The sequence below is a fragment of the Mixophyes fleayi genome, chromosome 4 (assembly GCF_038048845.1).
Source record: "Mixophyes fleayi isolate aMixFle1 chromosome 4, aMixFle1.hap1, whole genome shotgun sequence".
NCBI classification, from domain to species: domain Eukaryota; kingdom Metazoa; phylum Chordata; class Amphibia; order Anura; family Limnodynastidae; genus Mixophyes; species Mixophyes fleayi.
Genome location: NC_134405.1, coordinates 37,889,621 through 37,905,176, shown reverse-complemented (window position 1 = coordinate 37,905,176; position 15,556 = coordinate 37,889,621). Strand labels below are relative to the sequence as shown.

At 39.3% G+C, this 15,556-nt stretch overlaps 1 protein-coding gene across 1 annotated transcript in view; it reads right to left on the bottom strand.

Annotated features, from left to right (window-relative positions):
- The window catches only part of LOC142150627 (uncharacterized), a 209,826-nt gene that overhangs the window by 169,984 nt on the left and 24,286 nt on the right, over nt 1–15,556 (bottom strand). Inside the window, 1 exon segment of the mRNA XM_075205823.1 lies at nt 4,614–5,089. Coding sequence (XP_075061924.1) covers nt 4,614–5,089 — 476 coding nt within the window.

Below are 15,556 nucleotides of genomic sequence, written 5' to 3'. Positions count from 1 at the left end.
AAGAAGAAGAAGGAAAAAAAACCCCAAAAAAACCAACTACTTACCAATCCGGCGGCGCCCAGGACCCAGCATCCTCCTCCTTCCTCGCTTCTCACTGAATGCCGGGCTTGACGTCATGCCCGGCATTCAGTGAGAAGCGAGGAAGGAGGAGGATGCTGGGTCCCGGATTGGTAAGTTTCTCTCTTTTTTTTTTCTTTTCTTCTTCCTGTCCACGGCGGGATACAGAGGGGGCACAGCGAGGGGGCAGAGCGCGGAGGCAGAGGTGGCAGAGCGCGGAGGCCGAGGGGGCAGTGCGCGGAGGCAGAGGGGGCAGAGCACGGAGGCTGAGGCGGGCAGATGCTGCAGGGGCAGAGCGCGGAGGCTGAGGGGGCAGATGCAGCAGGGGCAGAGCGCGGTGTCTGAGGGGGCAGAGCGCAGATGCTGAGGTGGCAGAGCGTGGGGGCAGTGGGGGCAGAGCGCAGAGGCTGAGGGGGCAGAGCGTGGAGGCTGAGGGGGCAGAGCGCAGATTTTGAGGGGGCAGAGCGCAGGGGCAGATCGCAGATGCAGCAGGGGCAGAACGCTGAGGCTGAGGGGGCAGATGCAGCAGGGGCAGATCTCGCAGCGTAGACTACCTGGTGTTCTCTTTTGCTTATTCTTGGAGCGTTGTCCGTTGGCTTCTGGAAACTTGGGAGTCCTGTATTTAAAATGTGCAAAAATTGTATTATAGTGCCAAATTTTAACAAACCCTGAATGATACAAGACAACCCCCTAGTACAGACATAGACAATAAAATATATGAAATTTATTTACACTCATTTAGCAACATTTACCAGCCCTGTCTATCTAGTATTTAGTATTCTAGTGACCGCTGAAACCACAGTCAGCATCCACATCACCGCCACACAATACAGAGATCCTCAGGCTATTTCATCACCTCCCCCACCAGCCAATTCATCCCCCCTATCGACCCGCAACAGACAGTGTATGACTCCCCTATCCAATTCATTAACCCCCCCTTGTAGCCAGTTCATTACCTCCCTATTGCCATTTCATTAATCCCCCCTATCCAATTCATTAACCCCCTCTAGCCAGTTCATTACCTCCCCATTTTTACTTCATTAATCCCCTCCCCTAGCCATTTCATTATCCCGCTCCATCCAATTCATAAGCCCCCCCTATTCAATTCATAAGTCCCCCCTGTAGCCAGTTCATTAATCCCCATTTGCACTTCATTAATCCCCCCTAACCATTCCATTAATCCCCCCATCCAATTCATAAGCCCCCCTCTAACCAGTTCATTACCTCCCCATTTTCACTACATTAATCCCCCCTATCCAATCCATACTAGTCAGTTCATTAATCCCCCCATATCCAATTTATAAGACCCCTCCTCGTTAGCCACATTAGCCAGTTTATTAGTCCCCCCAGTCATCTCTCCCCCTCCACATCCAATGTGTCTCCCCTCCCCCCTGATATTTAACAAGCTGCACTTACCTTGCTGTCTTCTGTTCTTCCTCTCACCAGCCGGCGCTTCTGTCATCTTCACACGCAGCTAACAGCATCCGACGCTGTTAGCTGCACTGTCACTGCGGGCGCGCTCTCTGTGATTAGTGTGGTCACATGAGATGTGAGATCTCACGTGACCACACTAAGCAATACACTGACTAACAGCAGCAGCTAACAGCATCAGATGCTGTTAGCTGCGTGATTGGGTATAGGAACATGTGGGACCGCCCCCTTGTGGCCAGGGGCGGCCCATCAGAGGAAAAAGATCGCCGGTATTTGAAGAAAAAAACAAAAAAGAAAAAAAAAAAGCTTGCTATTGTACCGCGCTGCGCCCCCCAGCGCCCCAGGCTGCAGCCTGGTCAGCCTAGTAGTTGATCAGGCCCTGCGAGTGACCTTACAAGAAGAAGGCTCAGTAATATTTTTAGATCGCGCACTAATAGAGAAAGACGAAGGCCTCATTCTTTCTTTGCCACTGCGTGTGTAGAATGGCATGTTGTCATTTTTTTTTCTCTGCAGTTAACTTTTCATCAGTTACAGCTCTTTTTCTCTTCAACATGGTAAAAGGGTTTTTTTGTGTGTTTTTTTCCCTGACTTAAAAAGACTATGTACTTTTACATAGGCTTTACCAGATGACGTACAGGGAAGACTACCATCAGGACTGCTGCCAGCAGCTGCTTGCTGATCCTGCTCATATGTGGACTGCTGTGAATCAATTTTAATGAGACCCCAAACACTTGTAATGCAAATTCAGAAATATAGTGCTTGTATATAATAATTTCAACACCAGAAAATAGATTTTTTGGAGCAGGGGTAAATGTCACACCCCAAGCACTTTCTTTTGCAACTTGTTCTTCATTTTCTAATTTAGCAAATCTAATTTTCTTTTTGCATGTTTTATTACAATCCTTGTACCTACAGAAGGATTCCTCAGACCCTTTAGATTTAAACAGTTTAAATGCACGCTTCTTCCTTTGCATTTCTTCTCTTGCCTTTTTATTTATCCACATTGCTTTAGACTTAATTCTTTTACATTTACATTCCATTGGAATGAACTTATAAGTGTATGTGTCCAACATTTTAAAGACAGCCAACTTTACTTTTATATTTTTTTCTTCAAAATCTTTGTCCCAGTCTATGCACTTTATAGACTCCTTTAGCATATTAAAATTTGTCTTTCTAAAGTTTAAAGCCCTAGTTGATCCCTTATAACATTGCTTCTGGAAACTAATTTCAAATGAGACCATATTATGATCACTGTTTCCCAAGTGCTCCCTTACTTGAATATTTGATATTACGTCTTCATTATTTGTTCCTCTACTAATTGGGACATTATTTGCCATTACTAGGTCCAGTATAGTCCGGTTTCTAGTTGGTTTCTCTACTAATTCGGACATGTAGTGGTCTTTTAGCGTGTTCAGAAACCTGTTCCAATAGCTATACCACAGGCCTCAGTACTCCAATCAATGTCTGGATAATTAGAACTCCCCATAATTAAAACTTGACCTTGTTGTGTAGCCTTTTTATTTTGCTGTAGAAGTTGGGCTTTCTCAATCATACTAATAACTGGTGGTTTATAGCAAATGCCTATCAGCAACTTCTCTGATCTTTCTCCTCCACTGGATATTTCCACCCACAATGCCTCTATATTATCACCAATATTCTAGCAAATAACTTTTTGAATAATTGGTTTTATCTCTGGCCTAGACTTAAGTCCATTGCCTCCATTAGGTATTCCTTTGTGCTTTAACAAGGGCCTCTTCTTATCGGCTGTGCTTCCCTTTCCCCCCTCTCCACCCCCTTGACTATTGTTAAATTCCTCCTTAAAACGCTCAATGTCTATCCCATAAATACTTGCTTGCCCCTCCTCCCTGAAGCTTAGTTTAAAATCTCCTCCAACCTTCTAACCATCCTCTCCCCTAGCACAGCAGCCCCCTCCTCGTTCTGGTACAATACATCTCAACAATAAAGATGATAACTGACCAGTGAAATCAGCCCAGTGCTCTAAGAATCCACAAACCCTCCTTCCTACACCAATCTTTTAGCCACACATTAACCTCCCTAATCTCCTGCTGCCTCCCTGGACTAGTGCATGGTACAGGTATTATTTCCCCAAAAATTTATTTGTTAGTTATGTGTATACATTTAACGTTACTTAAAATGAAATAACATTAAAAAATCAGAATCTACACATTTATCCAATTAAGATTTTATTCAAAATTCGGTGTTATAGAAACATCTGCCAGTAACGTAAATGGTAATTACTGAGAGTCTATATGCAGGACAGTCCTATCTGATTTGTATCACTATGTACTATGTTACTGTTTGTTAGTTATGTGTATTCTTCTAATGTGCAATAATATATGAAGGATCTTTAATTAGTAACCTGGAAAACAATGTGAGCTCCTTGGGATTTATTTAAAAACATGATGTGAAGAACAAGAATGTGTTGTAGCCAATAGCAACCAGATATCAGCTATTAGCAGCCTGGTGGCATCAAACCAACTAATGGGATCATCTGATTGGCTGCTATGAAATACAGCAACCAGTATATTACTTGCATCATGTTACTGAACAGTACAAAGTAGTCATGTCAGAGGGAGATAAGACAACAATAGAAAGGTATGAGGGAAAGAATAAGAAGGAATAACAGGGACCAATAGGAGCACTTCTACTGTGATACAGAGCAGTGTGCAGTGTTCCTGTAGAAATATTCAGTACTCATAGCTCTGTCTGTCATAGAAGGGATCCCAGTACTGAGAAGAGCTGCTGGAACTCTCTACTGGATAGAAAGATCTTTCTTCTCCTAGTCCCAGCACCTGGATGAACAGAACAGCAGTATATTACAGAGCTCAGGAAGGGACGTCCCATTATCATTGTTTGTATATATAGTTCTAGTTCAAATAATGGAGACCTTCCGGGGGGAAGATACCCACAAGTCCTATTGCCTGACTTCTTCTGTCTTCTCTGACTTTGATATCATATAAAACATTTGTCACATTCAGAAAATTAAAATTGCCTTTACCTTGTATGAATATTATGATGATACAGCAAGTTAACTTGGTAATGAAACACATGTTACATTCAGTATCTCAGGGTGACTCTTGTGTGTGAATCTTCTGGTGAGTAACAAGTGTTTTCTTTTGAGTAAAACACTTGCTGCATTCAGAGCATTTAAATGGTTTTTCTCCTGTGTGAATCCTCTGATGTTCAGCAAGATTTGAAGCCCGGGTAAAGAACTTGCTGCATTCAGAGCATTTAAATGGTTTTTCTCCTGTGTGAATGCTCTGATGTTTAACAAGACTTTGCTTCAGAGTAAAACACTTGCTGCATTCAGAGCATTTAAATGGTTTTTCACCTTTGTGAATCCATTCATGTCTTACAAGATTTGACTTCACTGCAAAACACTTGCTACATTCAGAGCAGTTATATGGTCGTTCTCCTGTGTGAATCCTCTGATGTTCAACCAGATTTGAAGCCTGGGAAAAGCACTTGTTGCATTCAGAGCATTTAAAAGGTTTTACTCCTGTGTGAATCCTCTGATGTTTTACAAGATTTGACTTGTGGCTAAAACACTTGCTGCATTCAGAGCATGTATAAGGTTTTTCTTCTGTGTGATTCTTCTGATGTGTAGCAAGATGTGAAGCCTGGGTAAAGCACTTGTTGCATTCAGAGCATTTAAAAGGTTTTACTCCTGTGTGAATCCGCTGATGAAGAACAAGTTTTGACCTTGTTTTAAAACATTTGTTACATTCAGAACATGGAAAAGATTTATCTGCTTTGAGACTCATCATGTGTTTGATTAGTAAAAAGATACGTATGGAAGGATTTTCCTATTGAAAAATAGGAACAGTTTGTGTGAAAACTTTCTAGTTAAAAATAATTAGCATCTGTGGCCGATATGACTTGTTGGTTGTTGATGCTCTGAGAACAAGGTCCTTTTCCAAGAAGTCTTCTGTTCTCAGTAGGAATCCCACTCATTAATCCATCTGTCAAAAAAGATGAGTTTATTATTTATATTATTATTTAATAATTACTTGTGTGAATCTACATTAACAGTAGTAGTATTATATTGTACAAGGAACATGAACTATATTTATATACACTAACAGATATGTCTCAGTAATTGACCATTGCTTTAATTTTTGTGCACAGTGTCACATTATTGGGACCTCAATGCCAGGTAATTGTGCAGATAAGAGAACTCTATCCTCCCACCGCAGATACCAATTCTTATTAAGATAATACTCATAGAATGTTAAGACAGTATAAAAATTGCTAAAAAAAATTGCTTAGTAATAATGAAAATATCCTCCATAATCCCATAGTACTCATATATATATTACACATGTGATGCTTCTATATATATATATATATATATATATATATATATATATATAAAAATATATACACACTACACATGTGATACCACAGTACTGATGGAGAGTACATAAATATTTTTTGCAAACATAATTCACAGATATATATTACACATTTGATCCCACAGTACTGCTACAGTACTCAGATAGAGTTTCCTTATAACCTTCACACATTTATTATCACGCGGTCAATGGATGGTTCATAAAACTACTTGAGCCTAAATTGTAAATTTAGACTCATACTTGTATAAATATGTAGAAGTATGTAAGTATGTACAGGAATAATATACCTACCACATAATCTAAATCAACATAGGTGACCACATGTGGCTGTCCATCAATATATTAAGGTATATGTTATGCATCTATGATACTATTTAAACATATAACCACACTGCGAAACATAGGATTAATTAGATACATAATATATAATGTGTATAATCTGGGTGTAAATCATGTAAACCCAGATTCATTTTTCAGCACAATATTTACTAATAGATAATACAAAAAACAGAATATATAATGCATAGTAGTGTATCCCCATTATTATAACTCTGATAAATTGCAAAGCTAACTATATATAGAATGTTACAGCAAGAACACATCAAACATTGTTAAAAAATACAATATCTGCAACATAATATCTGCAATTATTTGTGCATGTATCAATATATTCTGATGCATAATATAATTACCTTATTGTGTAGTTTTCTACTTCTCTCTCTCCATGCTCATTATTACTGTTCCATCCTTCCAGCTCTCCAACCACCAACTAACTAACTTACACCAGCCTGATACAGCCTATTTATAGTCATTACTCCCCATCTCTCTTCAATAGTTTCTGGGATGACCAAAAAATATTCTCAGACTGTTTGTCAACTAAGGTCACATAGTACAAAGGAAAATTCTAATTAGACCTTGGAAGGTGGAAAAATCGTTCATTCTAATTAGATCACAGCAGTCTCCAACATATTGTTATGTCAACAAATGGACCTTTTGTTTAGGATCCACCTATTGTCTAGGCAGACAGTGTGACCTGTTAGGGTCTAGGAAAATATGTAAATTTTCTTTCCTCCCAGCAGCTTCTCATGTACACATCCTTCACATGTAATTTAGATATAAACATTTCTAAAGTCACTTACTAGAAAGGAAAATTCTAATCAGGTAGTTTGCAAATTTGTTCATTCTATTTAGATTTTAGCATTCTCTGATACCCCGTTATATCTACATATTCACTTTTCATTTAGAATTTACCAAGTAGACAGTGTGAGCAGAAATACCTCTTTTATATATATGTTGTACCTCTGATTCCAAAATGATTCACTGTTAAAAATAAGCCATATAACAAAGACACCTTGTAATAAATACAAAGAAGCCAAATAAGACACACACCTTGTAATAAATATAAATAAACCATATAACACACACACACCTTGTAATAAATACAAAAACGCCATATAAGACACACACCTTGTAATAAATAGAAATAAGCCACAGAAAACACACACCTTGTAATAAATAAAAAGAAGCCATATAAGACACACACCTTGTAATAAATATAAATAAGTTACAAGACACTTGTAATTATTACAGACTGTGTGTAACTCACATAATACACACACCTTGTAATAAAGATAAATAAGCCATATAACACACACCTTGCAATATATACAAATAAGCCATATAACACACACAGCTTGTAAAAAAAATCAATAAAATATAAATAAGCCATATAATACTTACCTTGTAATAAATACAAATAAGCTATGTAACACACACACCTTGTAATAAATATAAATAAGTCACAAAACACACGCAGCTTGTAATAAATTCAAATAAGGCATATAACACACACACACACCTGGTAACAAATACAAATAAGCCATATAAAACACAACTTTTGTAATAAATACAAATAAGCCATATAAGACACATAGCTCGTAATAAATAAATAAAATATAAATAAGATATATAACACACAACTTGTAATAAATATATATAAGCCATGTAATGCACACACCTTGGAATACATATAAATAAGCCATATAACACACTTACCTTGTACTAAATACAATTAGGCCATATAACACACACACCTTGTAATATTTACAATTAAGCTATATAGTGCACAGACCTTGTAATAAATACAAATAAGCCAAATAACACACACACCTTGTAATATTTACAAATAAGCCATATAGCGCACAGACCTTGTAATATAAATAAGCCATATAGCGCACAGACCTTGTAATAAATACAAATAAGCCATATAACACACACACACCTTGTAATATTTACAAATAAGCCATATAGCGCACAGACCTTGTAATAAATATAAATAAGCCATATAATGTACACACCTTGGAATACATATACATGAGCCATATAACACACACACACACACTGTAATAAATATAAATAAGCCATATAACACACACACATTGTAATAAATATAAATAAGCCATATAACACACATACCTTGTAATAAATATAAATAAGCCATATAACACACACACCTTGTAATAAATAGAAATAAGCTATATAGCACACACAGCTTGTAAAAAATAAATAAAATATAAACAAGCTTTATACCACACACACCTTGTAATAAATACAAATAAGCCATATAGCGCACAGCACGGTGGCTAAGTGGTTAGCACTTCTGCCTCATAGCACTGGGGTCATGAGTTCGATTCCCAACCATAGCCTTATCTGTGTGGAGTTTGTATGTTCTCCCAGTGTTTGCGTGGGTTTCCTCCTCCCACAATTCAAAAATATACTAGTAGGTTAATTGGCTTGTTTCAAAATTGACCCTAGTCTCTCTCTGTGTATGTATGTATGTATGTATGTATGTATGTTAGGGAATTTAGACTGTAAGCTCCAATGGGGCAGGGACTGATGTGATTGAGTTCTCTGTACAGCGCTGCGGACTTAGTGGTGCTATATAAATAAAATATGATGATGATATAACGCACAGACCTTGTAATAAATATAAATAAGCTATATAACACACACACCTTGTAAAAAATACAAATAAGGAATATAACGCACAGACTTTGTAATAAATATAAATAATCCATATAACACACACTCCTTGTAATAAACACAAATAAGCCATATAACGCACATACCTTGTAATAAATATAAATAATCCATATAACACACACTCCTTGTCATAAATATGCCATATAACACACATATCTTGTAATAAATGCAAATACTGTATGTCCGTATAATACCATACATACCTTGTAATAAATATAAATAAGCTATATAACACACACACACCTTGTAAAAAATACAAATAAGGAATATAACGCACAGACTTTGTAATAAATATAAATAATCCATATAACACACACTCCTTGTAATAAACACAAATAAGCCATATAACGCACATACCTTGTAATAAATATAAATAATCCATATAACACACACTCCTTGTCATAAATATGCCATATAACACACATATCTTGTAATAAATGCAAATACTGTATGTCCGTACAATATAATACCATACATACAAATTATCCTTCATATAAGGACTCAGCTCTTCTTTCTTGTAAGAAGGATAGTGATAACAATAGGGTAAAAACATCAAGTTATGTAAAGCTGGCTGTACCTATGGACACAAGTGTAAGTAATATTTAGTACACATGCGTAGTAGTGAATTGCGTGTTTTTTTGCCATGAAACACACTTTTCGGCCAACCCTACGTAGAAAACTACATAATATGTCTTCGTTTGTTCTTCATCAGTTCCCAGTATGTTTTTTTTTATTCAATCTAAAATCTGGTTAAGTGTAGTTTCTAGGATACAAATGTTCTGAGAATTCACAGCACAGGACTTCTATCAGCAATGAGAGATGTTCTGTGTAGCCAGAGGCACAACTGTACTAGATGAGTGATGTATGGAAGCATCATGTGACTTCTGCTATGCCTCTCCCCTTGTATTGGTGTTGGTGAGCACTGATAAACTATTGTTTCTCTCAGAGACAGACTGGCCTATTGGCCGTGCAGAGACTCCTGTGTTACACGGCCTCCTTGTGTGCCCGCTCTTCCCACACTAACATTATACTGCTACATAAGCAGAGATGAAAGTAAAATAAATTCACTGCTGAGGAATCTTCCTCTGCTCCAGGGCTCTGATTGTGACCTGTCTGTGTAACTAGCAGTAACAAGGACGTGAGATGTAAATTTATACATCACATATTCCCAATGCATCTGGGGTACCAGATTTTGGGGAATCTAGTTATGTGGCATAAATGTAGCATTTGAGTGAACAATTCCTACTAATTTCTGTATAATAGAATGTCCCATCATTATCAACAAATACTCTGAATATACATGTATTTTCTACATTTATAAATCAGTATTGTACAGCTTATACATGGAATGATTACTTACATAATGTCCATATAACAATCTGGAAAGTCAAAACATATAAAACTGTCACACCAAAGATTTTGTTTGTGTACCCACCACATCCTTCTCTTATCAGACAGTGGGGGAATAATTATCATTTGTTTATTATCTAATACTTACATTTTGGTTCATTGTTGGTTTATGAATATCCCAGAGTGTCCAATCACCTGTCATAGTCAGTGGTATAAGAGCAGAAGTAATGCTGTTGTTTATGATTTCCCAGAATTCCTGGAATTGGGGCTACAAGCAATGGTAAAGTTCAGCAATGGGAGCCTGACATTTATTACAGTTACTTTTAAGTGTTGATTGGATGAGGGATCAAATATTTGTAGTGAGACTAGCCCTATGCAAGGTTATAAAAGTGATTGTGTCAACGATATTTCTTGAGTGGTCAGTGATTAGATAAGCTGTATCAATACGGCCAGCTGCAGAGTTAATGAAACACACAGGTTTGTTGTTTGCAAGAACTCTGATTTACTCAGACTAAAGAGATCAGTTTTGAAGTTCTCATTATGTAGACAGATCACAATCACGCAAGTTTATAAAATATGGCATTATGTCAACTACTAACAAAGTACATATCTGTGTTATGAATCCCAGTGCATTCACGAAGAGCAAAGTGTCTTTATTCAGGTAAATATATTAACAAAGATAACTCAAATCCACGGATAACAGTTTCCAAAAGAGACTGTATAGTAAAATGGCAGGAACAAGTATAATAAGTTTTACCCCAGTCCAGAAGGCACAAGGCTGTCCAGGAAAGCAGACAGAGTCCAGGGATAAAGCAGTGATGAGACAAACAAATCCAAATAGCCAGGCAGAGATCAAGCAAATTAGCGAGGTCCAAAAGTCTGTCCAAAAGGTCAGGGCAACAGGCAGAATAGCGTGGTCCAAGGTACAGGCAAATGATTCTGGGTCTCAGGCAAGCAGGCAAGGTCCAAGGTACAGACAGGGGTCATACACAGAAGTTCAGTCCAGCAGGTATATATCAAATAGCACAGGAGCAGGTTAGCAGCAGCCAGGAACAAACGGATGAACTGCACAGAGCACAGCTAGAGGCAGGTACTTAAAGCAGTGCAACAGGTGCAGTTCTAATCAGGCATAATGCAAGGAGATTAACTCCTTCAGGCACGTAGAAGAGTTCAGGAATAGAACAGCAGCACCTCTGGTGGTATGAGGCACTGCTGCTAGGTACAAACAACAGACATAGTTGTAACATAGCCCCCCCTTTAAGGAGCGGATTCCAGACGCTCCATACAAGCTCCCTTCAGGTATTCCTCCTCTTCTTTTTCTTTTTATGGGATCTTCCTGAAGATCCAATTGGGCTCTTTTCCAAAGGAGTACAGAGAAGACCCAATTCCTCAAAAACAAAAGAATTGGTAAGTTCGTCCACTAAGTCTCTTGTATCTTCAACGAATTCACTCTCAGAGTCTGAGTCCCAGCCAAGGGTCGGGATAGGACCTTTTATTCTATTAGAAGATGGCGGTATGCCCAAAAAGCCAGTCACCAAGGTTGGTGTTTGTTGTGACTGAAGTGGCAAAGCAAGGTTTTTCCCGTTCTTGCTAACCTTCTCCCTAGGTGACCTAGACTGTCTGATGGAAGACACATTCATAGAGGTCTTATGGACAAGTGCAGGAACTGACGCACAGGCTGGAATGGGCACAGAAAAATCGTGATCAGATGACTTGACTATGGATGGAGTGTACTTCTGACAAACAGCATTAACAAAGTCCATGGTATTATGAATAATGGGGTCATCGGAATTTTGTAATGAGAAGGCCCAGGTTTGTGGCTCCCCTCTAAAACACATAATGATTGAACCCACTTGGTTAAATTGGTCAACAAAATAATCTGGACATTCTTGAAACTGTTTCATGGAAAGTTCGAGTACTGTAACAAACTGTTTGATGTCTCCATCAAAGAGGACTGGAGGAGGATCTGATGACTCAGAAGATGCTTTTGGGCATTCAGGCTCAATAGCAGTCTCTGGAGAGTACCCAGCTTGTGCAGCAGTCTCTGGAGAGTCCTCAACTGAAATGGCACGGGACGGCAAGTTGGGCACACTTGACGGGGAGCCTGGACTGGGCACAGCACTCTGACTGGATAGCACTGTGAGATGCCTCAGAGCAGACAGCACTGTGAGATGCTTCAGAGCAGACAGCACTGTGAGATGCCTCAGAGCAGACAGCACTGTGAGATGCCTCAGAGCAGACAGCACTGTGAGATGCCTCAGAGCAGACAGCACTGTGAGATGCCTCAGAGCAGACAGCACTGTGAGATGCCTCAGAGCAGACAGCACTGTGAGATGCCTCAGAGCAGACAGCACTGTGAGATGCCTCAGCGCAGACAGCACTGTGAGATGCCTCAGCGCAGACAGCACTGTGAGATGCCTCAGCGCAGACAGCACTGTGAGATGCCTCAGCGCAGACAGCACTGTGAGATGCCTCAGCGCAGACAGCACTGTGAGATGCCTCAGTGCAGACAGCACTGTGAGATGCCTCAGCACAGACAGCACCAAGTGGTAACTCGGGCTGAACCGCATAGACAAGCAACTCGGGCTGAACCGCATGGACAGGCAACTCGGGCTGAACCGCATGGACAGGCAACTCGGGCTGAACCGCATGGACAGGACATTCGGGCTGAACCGCATGGACAGGCAACTCGGGCTGAACCGCATGGACAGGCAACTCGGGCTGAACCGCATGGACAGGCAACTCGGGCTGAACCGCATGGACAGGCAACTCGGGCTGAACCGCATGGACAGGCAACTCGGGCGGTGTTTCTGTTCAGGAACAGAACAGCAGCACCTCTGGTGGTATGAGGCACTGCTGCTAGGTACAAACAACAGACAGAGTTGTAACAATCTGAAGGCAGAGAGCTTGAGAGATGCCTAGATCTTCTAATATGTGTCCTAACACTTCTCCAGTTAAATGTGTTCCCCTATCACTTTCTATTACCTCTGGGGCATCATATCTGCAAACCACTTCTGACATCAATTTCTTTTCTACGGTTCTGGTATTTGCTGTTCTGCAGGGCCCAAGCCTCGGGCCAACTGGAGAAGAGGTCCACACACACCAAAACATTCTCATACCCTGCAACCTTATGTAGTTGTGTAAAATCAATCTGTAGTCTTTGAAATGGATAATGAGCTCTGGTCACGGTTTTAGCAGGCACTACGATAGTTTTGCCAGGATTATGCAAACCACATATGGTACAGATTGTAGTATAAGCTTGTGCTGCCTGGGTGAAGCCTGGTGCTATCCAGTACTTGTCTAAGGTATTTACCATCATGTCCCTTGAAAAGTGCCTCACCATGAATTATCTGGGCCATTCGTGGGTAGAGTGAATGGGACAGGCAGCTATTGCCCGTACCTAATTTGTTTCCTTCGCCGTCAGTTTTCTCTATTCTGTCCTATCTTTTACCTGTTTCTGCATCTCCTTTAGTATGTCAAAATCAAATGGGTCAATTGTCACAGTTACTATATTAACTGTACAGGTCTTCAAGGCTGCTTCCTTGGCTGCCTAGTTCTGCAAGTGCAGTTCTTTTAACCTCTAAAGTATTGTCTTGGGTGTGTGCTTTCACCTACACCACAGCCTCCTGCCTTACATTGGTTTAGACTTAATTATTTTACATTACTTCCCATAGGAATGAACTTATACGTGTATGCTTCCAACATTTTAAAGACAGTCCACTTTTCTTCCGTATTTTTGTCTTCAAAAAAATTGTACTAGTCTAAGCACTTTATAAACTCTTTCAGCATATTAAAATTTGTCTTTCTAAAGTTTAAAGTCCTAGTTGATCCCTTATAACGTTGCTTCTAGAAACTAATTTCAAATGAGACCATATTATGATCACTGTTTCCCAAGTGCTCCCTTACTTGAATAATTGTTATTACGTCTACATTATCTGTTCTTCTACTAATTGGGACATGTGATGGTCTTTTATCGTGTTCAGAAACCTGTTGTCCATAGCTGCACCGCAGGTGTCAGTACTCCAATCAATGTCTGGATAATTAGAACTCCCCATAATTAAAAACTGACCTAGTTGTGTAGCCTTTTCAATTTGCTGTAGAAGTTGAGCTTCCTCAATCATACTAATAACTGGTGGTTTATAGCAAATCCCTATCAGCAACTTCTCTGAACTTTTCCTCCACTGGATATTTCCACCAACAATGCCTCTATATTATCACCACTATTCTTGTAAATAATTTCCTGAATACTTGGTTTTATTTCTGTCTTAATATAAAGACATACTCCTCCTCCCCTTTTATTTACCCTATCCCTCCTGAAGAGAGTATATCTTTCCATGTTGACTGTCCAATCATGTGTATCATCCCGCCAGGTGTTGGTAATACCTATAATATCATATTTCTCATTCATTTTTAAAAGTTCTATTTCCACCATTTTACCTGTCAGGCTTCTTACACTTACAAGCATAGACTTAAGTCCATTGCCTCCAATAGGTATTCCTTTGTGCTTTAACAAGGGCCTCTTCTTATCGGCTGTGCTTCCCTTTCCCCCCTCTCTACCCCCTTGACTCTTGTTAAATTCCTCCTTAAAACACTCAATGTCTATCCCATAAGTACTTGCTTGCCCCTCCTCCCTGGAGCTTAGTTTAAAATCTCCTCCAATCTTCTAACCATCCTCTTCCCTAGCACCGCAGCCCCCTCCTCATCCTGGTACAATACATCTCAACAATAAAGATGATAACTGACCAGTGAAATCAGCCCAGTGCTCTAGGAATCCAAAACCCTCCTTCCTACATCAATTTTTTAGCCACACATTAACCTCCCTAATCTCCTGCTGCCTCCCTGGACTAGCGCAAGGTACAGGTAGTATTTCCCAAAAAATCTATTTGTTAGTTATGTGTATACATTTAACGTTACTTAAAATGAAATAACATTAAAAAATCAGAATCTACACATTTATCCAATTAAGATTTTATTCAAAATTCGGTGTTATAGAAACATCAGCCAGTAACATAAATGGTAATTACAGAGAGTCTATATGCAGGACAGTCCTATCTGATTTATATCACTATGCACTATGACACTGTTTGTTAATTATGTGTATTCTTCTAATGTGCAATAATATATGAAGGATCTTTAATTAGTAACCTGGAAAGCAATGTGAGCTCCTTGGGATTTATTTAAAAACATGATGTGAAAAACAAGAATGTGTTGTAGCCAATAGCAACCAGATATCAGCTATTAGCAGCCTTGTGTCATCAAACCAACTAATGTGATCTTCTGATTGGCTGCTATGAAATAGA